The 15,199-nt window shown below is 32.8% G+C and overlaps 1 protein-coding gene across 1 annotated transcript; it reads right to left on the bottom strand.

Moving 5' to 3' along the window:
- Positions 1-2,031: 2,031 nt before the first annotated feature.
- On the bottom strand, positions 2,032-14,088 carry LOC137631586 (mitochondrial glycine transporter-like). Its single transcript, XM_068363444.1, has 7 exons — positions 13,636-14,088; positions 8,390-8,502; positions 5,553-5,640; positions 4,790-4,966; positions 4,257-4,425; positions 3,674-3,933; positions 2,032-3,146 (listed from the first exon to the last, which is right to left on the bottom strand). The coding sequence occupies exons 1-7, from the start codon at positions 13,711-13,713 to the stop codon at positions 3,123-3,125; spliced, it is 909 nt and encodes a 302-aa protein (XP_068219545.1). The 5' UTR covers positions 13,714-14,088; the 3' UTR covers positions 2,032-3,122.
- Positions 14,089-15,199: the final 1,111 nt, after the last annotated feature.

Here is a 15,199-nt window from a genome sequence, read left to right as displayed (position 1 = left end):
TTCAGACTTTTAAAACCTTCCCTTGTACGTAGTACTGTTAACAAACTACCCTTTAATGTACAGAACACTTAATGCATGTACTACAGTACCCTAAACTAAAACAGGCACAAATATTAAAGGTGATTTTATATCATGCATTTCCTAAACATGCTAAAAAGCACGATAAAAAATGGCAACCAATGTTTTGTTTACATTTATCTCTGATCATAATGTAGAAACAAACTGGAGGTAGAGCTTTGCTTATTACCCAGACATATTTCCCATACTTTTCCCTTAGAACTACATCACATCTTCCTACTTTAGATATATATATATATATATATATATATATATATATATATATATATATATATGTATACACATATACATACCTACATATATACATAAATACATGCATACATATATATATATATATATATATATATATATATATATATATTACTGTATATATATGGGTTATGGAAAAAATCCGCGAAGTGGTGAATCCGCGATGGTCGAACCGCGAAGTAGCGAGGGTTCACTGTAGGGCCTATTAATTTGGATATTTTCTATGTTTATTTTCTCACATAACTTCATACACAGATGTGCCTCTGCCTTAGTATAGTGTAATTGTCTAAATCACACCCGTATTACTTTAAAAATTAGCTTTCACTTCACGTAAAAAGTACAGAATTATTATTATTACTGGTTAAGCTACAACCTTAGTTGAAAAAGCAGGGCCCAAACATTGGAAAATATCCCAGTGAGGAAAGGAAATAAACTATACTTCTATAATGAATAGAGAATATTTAATATCTTAGATCAGTAACATCATTAAAATAGATGTCATATATAAACTATGAAGAGATTTATGTCAGCCTGTTCAATTTAAAACATTGAATGGACTAAAAATTATAGACTACACAAGTTATTAACAGGTTCTCAAAAAGAACCAATGTCATTTGGACTGCAGGATAAAAGCAGGTCTTCTGAAAGCCTTTAAACTTGAAATTGAATATTCTTTTATTCATTATTTATAAATTATATCGGCGTCAATGACCTTAGATGTCAGGATGCCACAAAACTTTAAATCAATCAATCGATAAATGTGTAAAAAGGTTCAAGGCAAAGTTTGCCAAGCGAGCTTTATCAATAAATGTGTAAGAACGTTCAAGGCAAAGTTTGCCAAGCGAGCTTTATCAATAAATGTGTAAGAACGTTCAAGGCAAAGTTTGCCAAGCGAGCTTTATCAATAAATGTGCAAGAACGTTCAAGGCAAAGTTTGCCAAGCGAGCTTTATCAATAAATGTGTAAGAACGTTCAAGGCAAAGTTTGCCAAGCGAGCTTTATCAATAAATGTGTAAGAACGTTCAAGGCAAAGTTTGCCAAGCGAGCTTTATCAATAAATGTGTAAGAACGTTCAAGGCAAAGTTTGCCAAGCGAGCTTTATCAATAAATGTGTAAGAACGTTCAAGGCAAAGTTTGCCAAGCGAGCTTTATCAATAAATGTGTAAGAACGTTCAAGGCAAAGTTTGCCAAGCGAGCTTTATCAATAAATGTGCAAGAACGTTCAAGGCAAAGTTTGCCAAGCGAGCTTTATCAATAAATGTGTAAGAAGGTTCAAGGCCAAGTTTGTCAAACGAGCTTTATCAATAAATGTGTAAGAACGTTCAAGGCAAAGTTTGCCAAGCGAGCTTTATCAATAAATGTGTAAGAACGTTCAAGGCAAAGTTTGCCAAGCGAGCTTTATCAATAAATGTGTAAGAAGGTTCAAGGCCAAGTTTGTCAAACGAGCTTTATCAATAAATGTGTAAGAAGGTTCAAGGCCAAGTTTGTCAAACGAGCTTTATCAATAAATGTGTAAGAAGGTTCAAGGCAAAGTTTGTCAAACGAGCTTCATCAATAAATGTGTAAGAAGGTTCAAGGCAAAGTTTGCCAAGCAAAGCTCGCTTGTCTGCATAAGGCCAAGAGGGACTCTAATTGAAACCCATTATAGCTGAATGGCGATAGAAATCATAAACCAGGTTAAAATGTTTTATGAAAACCACGAAATAGATTATAAACTTTTAATTAAACGACTTGGTACAAATGATATTCTATTTTCTCCTTAATATTAAAACCTCTAAAATGAGGTTAAAATACAACACAATTTAAGAAATCATGTTTTTTTACACCCATTAGTCTTCATTATTGGATTCAAATACGGTACACCTTCATCACGCACTCAAATCCAAAATCACAGACTTTCAAAGGAGGAATGGAATGCCTGAGAGCCATGATTACAGGTGTACCACAAATAACATGAAATAAAATAACCAAATAAAAAGCTGACATTTAAAAATTCACAATAAACTCCTCTATTGGTCAATTATTAGTTCCTTAAAACTCTTATACCCTATCTTTATTATTTATGCGATGTTATTTTATACGTAAAAGGCTTTTCTCTCAAACAGGTTTAGGGTTTACGCTTGCTCTATTATTACCATTAACTATATGCAATGGTACATAGCTCATTGTTAAGAATACTAGAATAATTTTCTTGCTTTTAGAAATACACTAACATTCATAAATGAGCACATTGCAAGTCTTTCTGAATACATTTGCATAATCCACTGTAATTCGTTACCACATTGCAAGTTTCTCCAAAACAAAGTTGCCAATAAGTTAAATTTATTTTGCCCCTATATCGTTCTATCACAGTAAAGCCCTTAACCTCTTTTAGCGTTAAGCGACCAATGGATTTATGTACAGTACGTATAACTAACTAAATAATAATTGTACTACAAACAGAAATATGATTGGCAATGAGATTTGACCAAACTATTAAGAAAAAAAAAAAGGACAACCACTCTCTGTTGCACTTACATTTATCGATGTGCTTGAACCATTATATACAGAAGAATTTCCAAGATTTGGAATAGCAAAACACGGGCGTTGGTCAAGTTAGCCAAAATATTCTGAGCATACAATGGTACTCCACAGTCAAAAACCACAACATGTTAATGTTACACCTAATTTCTATGTTTCCAAACTTCAAGAAAACAGCAAAAGACCACAAGGAAATGATAGCGAATCTTCCCCAGGAAGGTGGGCAGCTTATGTTCTCATTTCTGTATTTCATCGTGTTGACGCTGCATGCTTTACTACAGTCCAAAACGTTTTGTGATCTGGAAAAAAAATATTTTCACTTAGGGGGTAGAAAGACTTCATATGGAGAGATTTTTGGATAGCAAGCCTAATATACGGGTAAAGATATTTATGGAATAAATTGTATATAAAATTTAGGCCAACTTAAGGCAAGCACTGGAGCATCAAAGGCCATTCAGTGCTATGGAGGATAGCAAGCCAATTATAAGGCAAAAGATTTTTATGGATAGCAAGCCTAATATGAGGGTAGATATTTATAGATAGCAAGCTAATTATCAGGATAAAATATTCAATGAAAGGAAGCCTTAACATAATGGAAAAAATATTTATAGACAGCAAGCCTAATTTAATGGAAAAGATATTTACAGACAGCAGGCCTAATATAATGGAAAAGATAACCGAGCAATCCTAACATTATGGAAAGTATATTTATTGATAACAACCCTAATAAAATGGAAAAGATAACGGATAGCAAAATTAACAATGGAAAAGGTATAGATAGCAAGCCTGATGTGCCGTTAACTCGAACCACGTAAAGGATTCATACCTGTTCGTATACAGTCCAAGCCATAGCAGCCATCAAGGTACGCCGCAGCATACGTGGGACCAGCCCCTTGAAGTATCCTTGTGGCCCGTACTTCTTTTGAACATACAAGCAAGCTTGGTAAAGCGATGTAAATTTATGCGGATAAAGCTGCATCTTGGTTTTGACTACATCGAATGGCTGTGTGACTGTGGATGCCATTAGTCCCGCAAACACTCCAATGGTGAAGTGAATAGCTGGAGCCAAGTTGTCCTCCAAATAACCTGAAAATAAGAAAATAATTAATTACCAAAAGTAACATACAGTACTGTACAACAATCATCAACAATTTTAAAGACAATACAGTATTCAATTTACAAAGAATTATAAAATATTTCACGGTGTGGAAAAAAAAAGAAAAACTTTAACAAAAAGTAACAATGTACTGTACAATCTGCCTACACATTTCTGGACAATATTCAATTTGCAATGCATTATAAATTATTTCACGTAGCAGAAATTAAGAAAGAAAATTTCTAAAAAAAAAAAAGTAACATACTGTACAGAAATGCCCAATTTACAAATAATTAGTTATCATTTTACTTACGTTGTGGCACTCGCTTCTTTGTTTGTGTATAAAACATCAGATATAGCCCAGAAAAAGGTGCATCACGAAGAAGTGTAGGAAGCAAGCCACAGGTTAATCCACGGGCACCTTCTTTCACATAGATGGAACTAACTGCTTCGCGCACACTAGTGTAGCTATACACACCGCTCTGGGGGGAAGAGTAATCTCAATTTAATTAATGAATTCACAAATAACTATCTTATTCAAGCAATATTGCTGTGGTGAAGGTAAATAATATTATGTAAAGTGATAGTTACTTACATATTATGGTATATAGGATCATAATAAAGAACATTTTCCCCATTAAAAAAAAACTATTTGACAAGTATTAAGAACGATACAGCCTGTCCCAACACACTGCATTCTACTAGATTTGAGTTTTTTTTTACTCAGAATGTTTAAGTTAAGTTGGGGACTTTATCTAAATACTTAAATGTTGAAATCAGACACCACATATTGTACCAAAGATTAACGGTAAACTGTGTTAAAAGACCTGGCTTATAAGTGCTTACCTCATATCTAGTTTTGACAACCGTAATGGGTATCATAGTAACGCCTGTGATGGTTCGTGCTACCACTCCGAGGGCTATGGCCTGAAGAGCTCCAGGCTGGCCCTCACAGAAGTTGGTTTTCAACCAGTGCAAAGATGAAAAATAAAGTCCGACTCCAGGAACACACCGGAAGATGCTCTGTAACACAAAAAAGAAAGTCTTAATGGTTATACATAATTGATAATTCTTTTGACTGCTATTTATCGCCAAGAATTCATGATTTTGAAAAGAAGTAGCCAGTTTACAAAATTTAAAAGACTAAATCGAATATTGCCATGTCACATTCACACAGAATTCAAGACTAAATATATGGCCATATTTATAAGACTCACAGAATTTAAGACAAAATATATGGCCATATTTATAAGACTCACAGAATTTAAGACAAAATATATGGCCATATTTATAAGACTCACAGAATTTAAGACAAAATATATGGCCATATTTATAAGACTCACAGAATTTAAGACAAAATATATGGCCATATTTATAAGACTCACAGAATTTAAGACAAAATATATGGCCATATTTATAAGATTCACACAGAATTTAAGACAATATATTTGCCAAATTAACAGACTAGATATATTTGACATGTCAGATTCGCACAGATTTTAATACTTAATATATTTGTCAGATTCACAAAATTTAACACACTGAATAGAATATTTGCATTATTTATCACATTAAAATTTCAATGCTACATAACGAACGAATTACTTACAGGAGTCACGCCCTTCCATAGTCCAAAAATACGTTCATTCTGAATCACTTTTCCAACTGTAGCCAGCATGCCAGCAGAACCACCAGAACTGTAAGGAAAAAAAAAAATCACTGTTATAGTGACATAATAGAAAAACTAATTCAATAACATCTTTCTTCCGTTTGGTTTAATACATAATTTCCCTTAAATATGAGATCAACACAAAATTTCATTATAAGTTACACACCATATCGTATACCACTTCACATAAAGTCCTTGAATTCAACTAGATTTAACCTACGGTATATTCAGTAGATTCTAACTTATGTGAATTCATTCTAAAAAAATAATATAAAAGTATACTACAAAAAGCCCTTACAATAAAATAAAGATATATGTATACAATACAATAACTAAAATTAACGAGTCAATAAATATGATTCAAGATATAAGATTTATTTAGTGTGCAAATAACAGTTGTTTATACAAAGATTCTAGTGTCCCTCATGGTACATTTTATTTTGGTTGTGCAATCTCTCTCTCTCTCTCTCTCTCTCTCTCTCTCTCTCTCTCTCTCTCTCTCTCTCTCTCTCTCTCTCTCTCTCTCTCTGTAGACCATGAATAGAATTGAAGGGAAATATAAGGATATGAAAATAATACACAAACAGTAATCAGACGTTTAACATTGTAGAAAATATTATTGCAAGTTTTAATTAAATGCGATGTTGTATAAAACAAAAATAGCTTAGCTGTAGATTTCGAGATTTTACTGTTTGAAGATAATCACATAATCATGTGTACAAGATCATGAACAATTTGTAAGCCGGTTCAAAGTGACCACAGAACCCCCCCCCCTTCCCCTCCTGCACTATCTGTGCAACACCCCCCCCCCCCCCACCTCGGCCCTACCAATTATCAATCTCGCCTGGCAACACCGGCTAATATCTCTTCTAACCGGTATAATTAATAATTACACATCTATTAATTAATTTATATAAGCAAAATGCTATGGAATAATGTTAGAAACGAAAGAAATATATAAAAATTGCAATGAATGGCAGTACAGTGAGCGCAGACGAGGGCCTAGGCATCTGTGCGAGGGTAGCAAATGGGACCCGGTGCGAGGTCAGGCCAGTGAGACAGAGAGAGAGAGAGCGGGAGTGCAGTGAGCGAACAAGCATCCCCGTAGCGGCGCCGATTCAAACACCCTTCCCCTCCTACAATGTCACAACGCTGCATTGTTCTTTTGCGATATTGAAAAACACCGGCTTGATTTTTAAAATACAGTTTAAATACAATATCAATGAAAATCTAAACTATCAGCTACATTATTCATGAAAATGTTTGCTATCAACAGCAAAAATTAAGTCGGTAATAATAAAAGAAAAAAAGAGAGAAAAAAACTGGTTAAATTTTCGTTTCATGTCAAGTTCGTTGTAATGATAAAATGTTAGCTATCAACAGCAAAAATTAAGTTGTCGGTAATAAGATAAAAAATAAGAAAAAAAAAACTGGTTAAACTTTCGTTTCATGTCAAGTTCGTTGTAATGATAAACATAATTATTGACAGATGCATTCGATAGTATAAGATCGAAAGTACAGATTCATATGTAGGGTTTTCTTATATATTTTCATATTACGTGAAACTCTAATACTTAAACTTGAAGGGGTTTGTAGAATAACAATATATATGGATATTTTGATTCATCAAAAAAATAAATGAAAACCAAAATCGAAATAAGCTGTATAACTTTCGCAAGTTATATTTTAAAGTGTTTGAAATTTGGTATGTAAAATACTTTTCATGATTCTAATATAAATAATTTATCAAACGATGATATCTCGTTATATCTTTGGCGGCTTTTCCAATCAGGGTTGTAGCTTGGCTAGTAAGTAAAAATATAAATTTTATCAATTGAATTCAAACTATATTACTCGTATATTAAACCTTTACAATTAAATTAAAGTCCTTTCACTCAAACGATTACCTGTTTAAAATACATTAAAACCTTTGCTATCAGGATCCCTTAACAGCTCTTAAACCCCATAGTAACTGCATATTGTATATAAGTGGCTCAAGTTTCCAAGCCCCTGAAACAGGTGACCTCCCTTCTTAAACCAGACTCAGGTGGCAACTAACTTGGTACACGTGACCTTAAGGTTTTCTTTTTCTTTGAAGCAAGATAGAAAAAAACTAGGTTGCTACTTTAAATTGAAACGTTGAAAAAAATAGGTTTCTACTTTAAATTGGAAAGTTTAAAAACAAACTAGATTGCTACTTTAAATTGTTGTTAAAAAACTAGATTACTACTTTTAATTGAATGCTACTTTAAATTTTAGTTAAAAAATAGATTGCTACTTTAAATTAATAAGTTTTAAAAAACTACATTGTTACTTTAAATTGGAGTTAAAAAACTAGACTGCTACTTTAAATTGGAAAGTTTAATGTCTCGAAAATATATTAAATGTTTTAAAAATTGAAATTTGACGTAGTTAAATACAACACTCCGTTTGAAAGGAAAATGTTAGATTTTATGTAATTTGAAATTTAGCAAATCGCTAAATGAAAATAGGTTAAATTTTATGTAATTTGAAATTTGACGTAAATAGTTACAGTACTCCGTTTGAAATATTAAATTCTATGTAATTTTAAATACAAAAATAATTAAAATACAATACTCATTTTATCAAACGTACTTAAAATTATACATTAACATTTTTCCCATCAAAGTCCTAGACTTTCTAACATTTATAAGATAGTTTTACGTGTGATAAAAGAAATATATATATATATATATATATATATATATATATATATATATATATATACTTTATTAATATTTCACTTCAATACTCACGGTATTGCGATGGTGGTTTGAAGTCTGGTCTTGACCAAATCCAGTGGCTGGAATAAGATGGTGGAACATGTGCCCGAGAAAGAGCCAGCCACGAAGGATTTCAGTATGGGAGACTGCAAATATAAAGAAAAAATAATTTTAAGTTATGTAGAGAAACGCAGATAAGATTTATAAGTTATATACTAAACCATTGATATGATAACTGTATAATAGAGCTAGTATATGATGACTGTACAATAGAGCTGGTACTATGATAACTGTACAATAGAGCTACTACTATGATAACTACAATAGAGCTGGTACTATGATAACTAAAATAGAGCTGGTAGCCTACTATGATAACTAAAATAGAGCTGGTAGCCTACTATGATAACTGTACAATAGAGCTTGTACTATGATAACTGTACAATAGAGCTAGTACAATTTAACAAGAATTACCTTCAAACTATCAACTGAAGTTTTGAAACTAGTTTTAAATGTCACATTGCAAACACAGAAGTACACTAAAATAAAACTTTTTTTATGAACAAAATCAACTTCATGCTTTGAGCTTTTCAAGGGTTACGCAATCAAATATACACGTCGATTTATATGTAATACTAAATTTGGCAGGGCTTTAAATCTCTCTCTCTCTCTCTCTCTCTCTCTCTCTCTCTCTCTCTCTCTCTCTCTCTCACACACACACCTTGAAAATATAAAAAATATAATACTGGTGCCAAAATTATTCCATTACGTTGATTTGGACATTTTGAAATTTATATTATATATAGTGTAATATATATATATATATATATATATATATATATATATATATATATGGCGTATCCAGTTTTTGAAATTATTCTTTTACTGCTGAACATAATTGAAAGATATAGCAAATTCTTGTATACAATACACACACATACATATATATATATATATATATATATATATATATATATATATATATATATACATACATATGACCTTATCTTGCAGTTTTTTGTAATGGAAGTTTTGAAATAATATTCATCACAAAATATACAAAAAAAGGGTGTACCTACAGTACATCATCTTGTATTTTTAAGGTGACTAGTATTACAAGTCATAAAAAAGAAAGAAAGGTCACAGTACGAAATACTTTTTATTCATAATATCGACAAACTATATATTGTAATAATAGCTACAGTATATAGCCCTTCCTAAAACATGCTATAAAGACTTATGATCAACCCAGTAAATACAAGGCTAGTGGAGTCTATCCTTAACACGCCATCCAACTCGCCGACCAATAGGAGAGCCGCCCTTGCATCGTCCCACCTCCATATTAGCCAATGGGAGCAACTTTCATATTTCTCTAGTCCGGTCGAATGATTTCGCGAAGCCTTCACATTTACGCATTACCTATATACGCAATTGCAAACCGGTTTTAATAGTAAAAACAAATGAATATCATTGAAAACTATGCGTAGTCGGGGTGAGGACAGAGAAGGGCTTCCCCGACTGTGTTAAAACAGGCATTCCTGTTGTACCCATTCACCCAGTGACTGCAATTACTAGGAGGGGGGGGGGGGGTTTTAGCAGGCAGTGCCAAGCACATGCTAGAATGACAGTTAACTCATCCGTAAAATCTATTATTATATATTTTATTATTAACGTATAAAAGTATCAGTTAAATTGGTTACATTTGCTTTCTTGAGGGATATATTATTACTATTACTTGCTAAGCTACAACCCTAGTTGGAAAAGCAAGATGCTATAAGCCCAGGGGCCCCTATAGGGAAAATAGCCCAGTGAGGAAAGGAAACAAGGCAAAATAAAATATATGAAGTTATTTTAAATATTTGCTATATAAACTATATGAAGTTATTTTAAATATTTGCTATATAAACTATAAACACTTTTTAAAAGAAGAGGAAGAGAAATTAGATAGAGTAGTGTGCCGGAGTGTACCCTCAAGCAAGAGAACTCTAACCCAAGACAGTGGAAGACCATGCTACAAAGGCTATGGCATTAACTAAGACTAGAGAACAATGGTTTGATATATGTGTACATACATACATATATATATATATATATATATATATATATATATATATATATTGTTATTAATCTTACTCATTCCTTCTAACAAACAAACTCGAGTGTCTTGCTTACAAAAGTAGACCAAGTACTTTTTGAAGGAGCTTTTCAAAACTCGCTTATCAACGCTATTGAGGAATTTTATATTTTTGCCAAGTAATCAATATTGCTTATCGACGACCAACGTGGCGATAAAAATAGGTTTCATAATTATTGTGCCCACTATTTTGTTAAAAATTATAATTTCTCAAGTAGTCTGATAAGCAGTACTTTTTCACCGACTTAAACCGACAATGAAATACTAGTTAGTATATTTATTTTATTAAAACGTGAATTTATACTTAAGTAATGACGGAATTTAGCTTTTCATACCTTATTGTATATTATTTACATGTAGTTTTATTTTTTATATGAATTTTTTTTAAATCTGGAATATGTATATATTTACATCTACCGTACGTTAGTTTTATTGTATTAAATTTATATATGGAGTTTTTTATATGAATCCATTTTAAAGAAATATATATATATATATATATATATATATATATATATATATATATATATAATTATAATATATACATCTACCGTACGTTAGTTTTAGTGTATAAAATTTATATATGTAGTTTTATTTTGTATATGAATCCATTTTAAGAATATATATATAATATATATATACACATACATCTACCATACGTTAGTTTTATTGTATAAAATATATATATATGGTGTTTTATTTTTTAGTATGAATCCAGTTTTTTTAAATCTAGAATATGTATATATTTACATCTACCGTACACGTTAGTTTTTAAATAAACCAGCTTTCTCTCAGCATTTGAAATAACGACAGTACGAATTAAATGGGAAAGGTTTGGCGAGTGCCAAGCGGGGAAAAAAAATGTTTGAGCGTGGCACTGAGGACGCCAGGAACAGATCTGCCTGCTTGAAACTGGTTTGAACCGGATTCATGGCAGATGTCGAGAGAGGGGAATAAGCCTATCCCCTTTAAACAGTATTTTTCTTCATTTTGTCTTTTTTCCGTAGGCCTATGGATTGTTCATAAAGTGGATTATTCAAAGGTCTCTAATTACTATAGGGAAGATATTTACGCACATATGGATCGCGGGGACTGGAAATTACGCATTTACATGCGTAGTTAACTTGACTGAATCATCATACATACATACATACATACGCCAACGTAGAACATTGAGCAATGCAGACAATTTAAAATACATAATGATAAAATATCATAATCTGTAAAACATAAAAATTACTGTCTCGAGAACGCATTTTCAACAAATATATACTAATTATAGGTTTTGACATTTTGTTCACAGGTGGAGGTAATCAGAATAAAGCGAATAGCTCTGTCCAAAGACCAAATAACTATTTCATTAATAACATTAACACCTTAGCTTGTTGAAAACATGAAAAATTGAGGTTACATTGCAAAATATCTCGTAATATCGCCTCTCTCTCTCTCTCTCTCTCTCTCTCTCTCACAGCATCAAAACAAAACACGCAAGGACCCATCCTAATATTCAAACAGGATTAAACTGGATGTTCGCTAAACTATCCTTGACATACTAACAGCAATCAGGAAAAGGATTTCATTTCCATTTTCTGCATTGCTCTTCAGACTTCACTTACCCTGCGCCTCTCTCTCTCTATCTCTCTCTCTCTCTCTCTCTCTCTCTCTCTCTCTCTCTCTCTCTCTTGGTGTATCACAACAAAGAGCGCGAGGACCCATTTAAAATTCAAACAGGATTAAACTGGATGTTCGCAAAACTACCCTTGACATACTAACAGCAATCAGGAAAGGGAAGAGTGACATAGATTAAAGTACTCACAGAAGATTATATTTGTCAGGCAAAAAAACTGGAAGCAAAATGCAGGAAATTACATAAAATTCGGTCATCCAAGTCAGTTTCTTTGCTTTTACATCTAGTTTTACCTTTTTGTTCATTAATTGACTAACTTTTAACTGTAACAATGACAAATTCCACAGGTCTAGCATACGATTACCAGGACAATTCGCAATATCAAGCCTGCTTTCTCGACACTATTTCGGTCAATGTAATATCGATCTAGGAAAAAATTGAGTGCCATATATGGATGAGATCATGGTGAGGGGTAGATGGGGATGGTTTGGGCATGCTCTTCGCACTCCCCAAAATAGAATAGTTAACCAAACTTTTAACTGGGCTCCACAAGGCACTAATAGAGTTGGAAAACCCAGGCTTACATGGCTGAGGACTATGAAGCATGAGGTAGATGACGAATGGGGAAGTATTGATTTAAAAGCTCAAGATAGAGACTACTGGGGAAATCTAACCGCGGCCCTTTGCGTCAATAGGCGTATATAATGAATATCGACCTTACAAGAGGTTTCTACTAACGAAATAGACATATCTCCTTTCGAAGGTTTTGCTTAATAGACTGTAATAGCTATTCATAGGTCAACTCAGGTTACATACATAGTCATAAGAATGGTTGATCACAATAATAATACTGGGTTGTGCTATAACCTCTGGTCTTAAACAATTTTTCGATTATTAATATTCGCTAGGCTACAACCCTAGTTGGAAAAGCAGCATGCTAAAAGCCCAAGGGGTCCAAAAGGGAAAATGGCCCAGTGAGGAAAGGAAATAAGGAAATACTAGAAAAGTTTATGAACAATGACAATAAATTCATGATATTTTAGCAAAGACTACACTACATTTGTTATAATAAAAAGTAAGATTTTAACTATTCAAATATAGTCATTTTACGTATATATATCTCCCTAATATAGTTCATACATAATTGTTAAACAAAACAAGTCGTATTATTTACGTAACCATTTCAGAATACTTCATGTAACTTTTTGGGCTATAGTCTAATTATAATTACTTGCTAAGCAAAAACCCCAGTTGGAAAAGCAGGAAATTACAGCCGTGTGAAGTTCAATCACGGATAAATAACATTTGCATCTACGACACTATCGCAAGAAAATGTACGATGCGTCCTTGAACGCAAGATGCACGATAATTACCCGGTTCAAGCGAATACATATTCTGGATAGCTGTCAATCATTTCAAGCATACTAAACAGTGAAAGTCTCATTCTTAGCCTTGCCACATTCAACATGAAAGATATATAAATTTTAAAATATATAAAATTACACAACGGTATATACTCACGGCAGTGATTGTATCTATAAGAGCCATTTTTTCCTTTTTAACGCTCAAGACACGGACGGTCTTATCTTCGCCTGGCATAAATTAGATGTACTGTAGATATATTTCTTTAAAGGATGTCTTCTATCCCACCGTTATAGTTAAAAGTGTTCCTTTTTTGCTATATCTCAAATAACAAAACACTGGGCTTATCACAATGTTTTATACACAACTACAAAGCAACGGTGCTTAGTAAATGTCTCACCGAACTCGAGTATCGGAATAGTCAGCGTAATAAATCTCGTTCACACGAACAGAGATTTCGACATTTTCAGTTTTGGTAGTAACCACCATGGTATATCATTAATATAAGCACAGAGAACTTGTAGGTGATCTATTCTGCCAAAGACCGTCACGATCAACTAGAGAACACTTGGTATAGGTTGTTTACTCTTCGGCCAACTGCGGGAAAGTGAGACTGCAGAGGGAGAGCGGGAGAGAATATAACCTTTTATCACTATGTGGCAACTCGAGTGTTTGTGTACAACTTGTGATTTATTTAGTACCTGTTACTAAAGAGTTTTTATAAATAAAACTAAACTAACGTTTATAAAATATTATATATGATATTTTGCAAAATATATATTCAAGTTAATTGATGTATATATCTGGAATAAAATGTGAAAAGAATATTTAACTTCAATGTTTGGCAACTCGCCTACCTGAGATCTGGTGATCACACCGTATATGAAAGAACATATGAACGATATTATGCGGCAAAATTAAGAATTTATAAGCAATTCCGAAGCTTTTCCGAACGTTATATCTGTTTCTGTCATATCTTAGTACGTATGTAAGCTACGATACTACTGTAAATGTCAAAACTTTGTTATGATGCAATACAAGGGTGCCACATGTAAATTTTTTTTATATAGCACAGTTTTATTTGAATCCTAAAATCAAGTAAGCTTGTTACCACGTATGACTGAGATATTTATATGTAAAACGTATTGAAATGAGTATTTATATACACATTTGAAACAATAACATTTTGTATACAAACTTTCCCCTCGAGGAGAAGTGGCAACGGGGCGAAGAATACTGCAATGACAACCCTCCCCCCCCCCTGCCCAGTCAAATTATCTCCACTCCATCCCCCCATCCCTTACCTCTTCCCCCATGACATTCCTCGTTTTCTGTGTGGGCTCCCGGTCCTTGGGTAGACTGTCTTAAATAGATTTATTCGCTAAAATCATTTTGACGATGCTGAGGATATTAGCTTTGTTTTAAAGTTTATCTGTAATTTTGATTATTATCCAAGCTTGCTCTCTGTCCTTTAAGATGTGAGTGTAAACTATTGTAATAAAATATGCAGTGATTTAAATGATAGGTGACGTACATTTTAGCATTATTAAAGTAAAGTAAATTAGATTATTATATAAAAATTCTGAAAATTTGAAGGCATTGTCTGTAAGAAAACAGCTATTGACTTTCTTGAAGCCTTTGTGCCTATACCATCCTGCTTTTCCAACTAGGGTTGTAGCTTAGCAAGTAATAATGATATTAACACTTGCATGCTTGTTCTATA

This window comes from Palaemon carinicauda, chromosome 40 (assembly GCF_036898095.1).
Source record: "Palaemon carinicauda isolate YSFRI2023 chromosome 40, ASM3689809v2, whole genome shotgun sequence".
Lineage (NCBI taxonomy): Eukaryota > Metazoa > Arthropoda > Malacostraca > Decapoda > Palaemonidae > Palaemon > Palaemon carinicauda.
This window is presented reverse-complemented; position numbering and strand designations above follow the sequence as displayed.

Excerpts from the sequence above, each read along its gene's own strand:
- LOC137631586 (XM_068363444.1), bottom strand. The coding sequence starts at position 13,713 with ATGCCAGGCGAAGATAAGACCGTCCGTGTCTTGAGCGTTAAAAAGGAA. Across the intron at positions 3,934-4,256 it reads AAAGAAGCGAGTGCCACAAC|GTTATTTGGAGGACAACTTG; the intron begins GTAAGTAAAATG and ends TCTTATTTTCAG. Across the intron at positions 3,147-3,673 it reads CTTGGACTGTATACGAACAG|ATCACAAAACGTTTTGGACT; the intron begins GTATGAATCCTT and ends TTTTTTTTCCAG.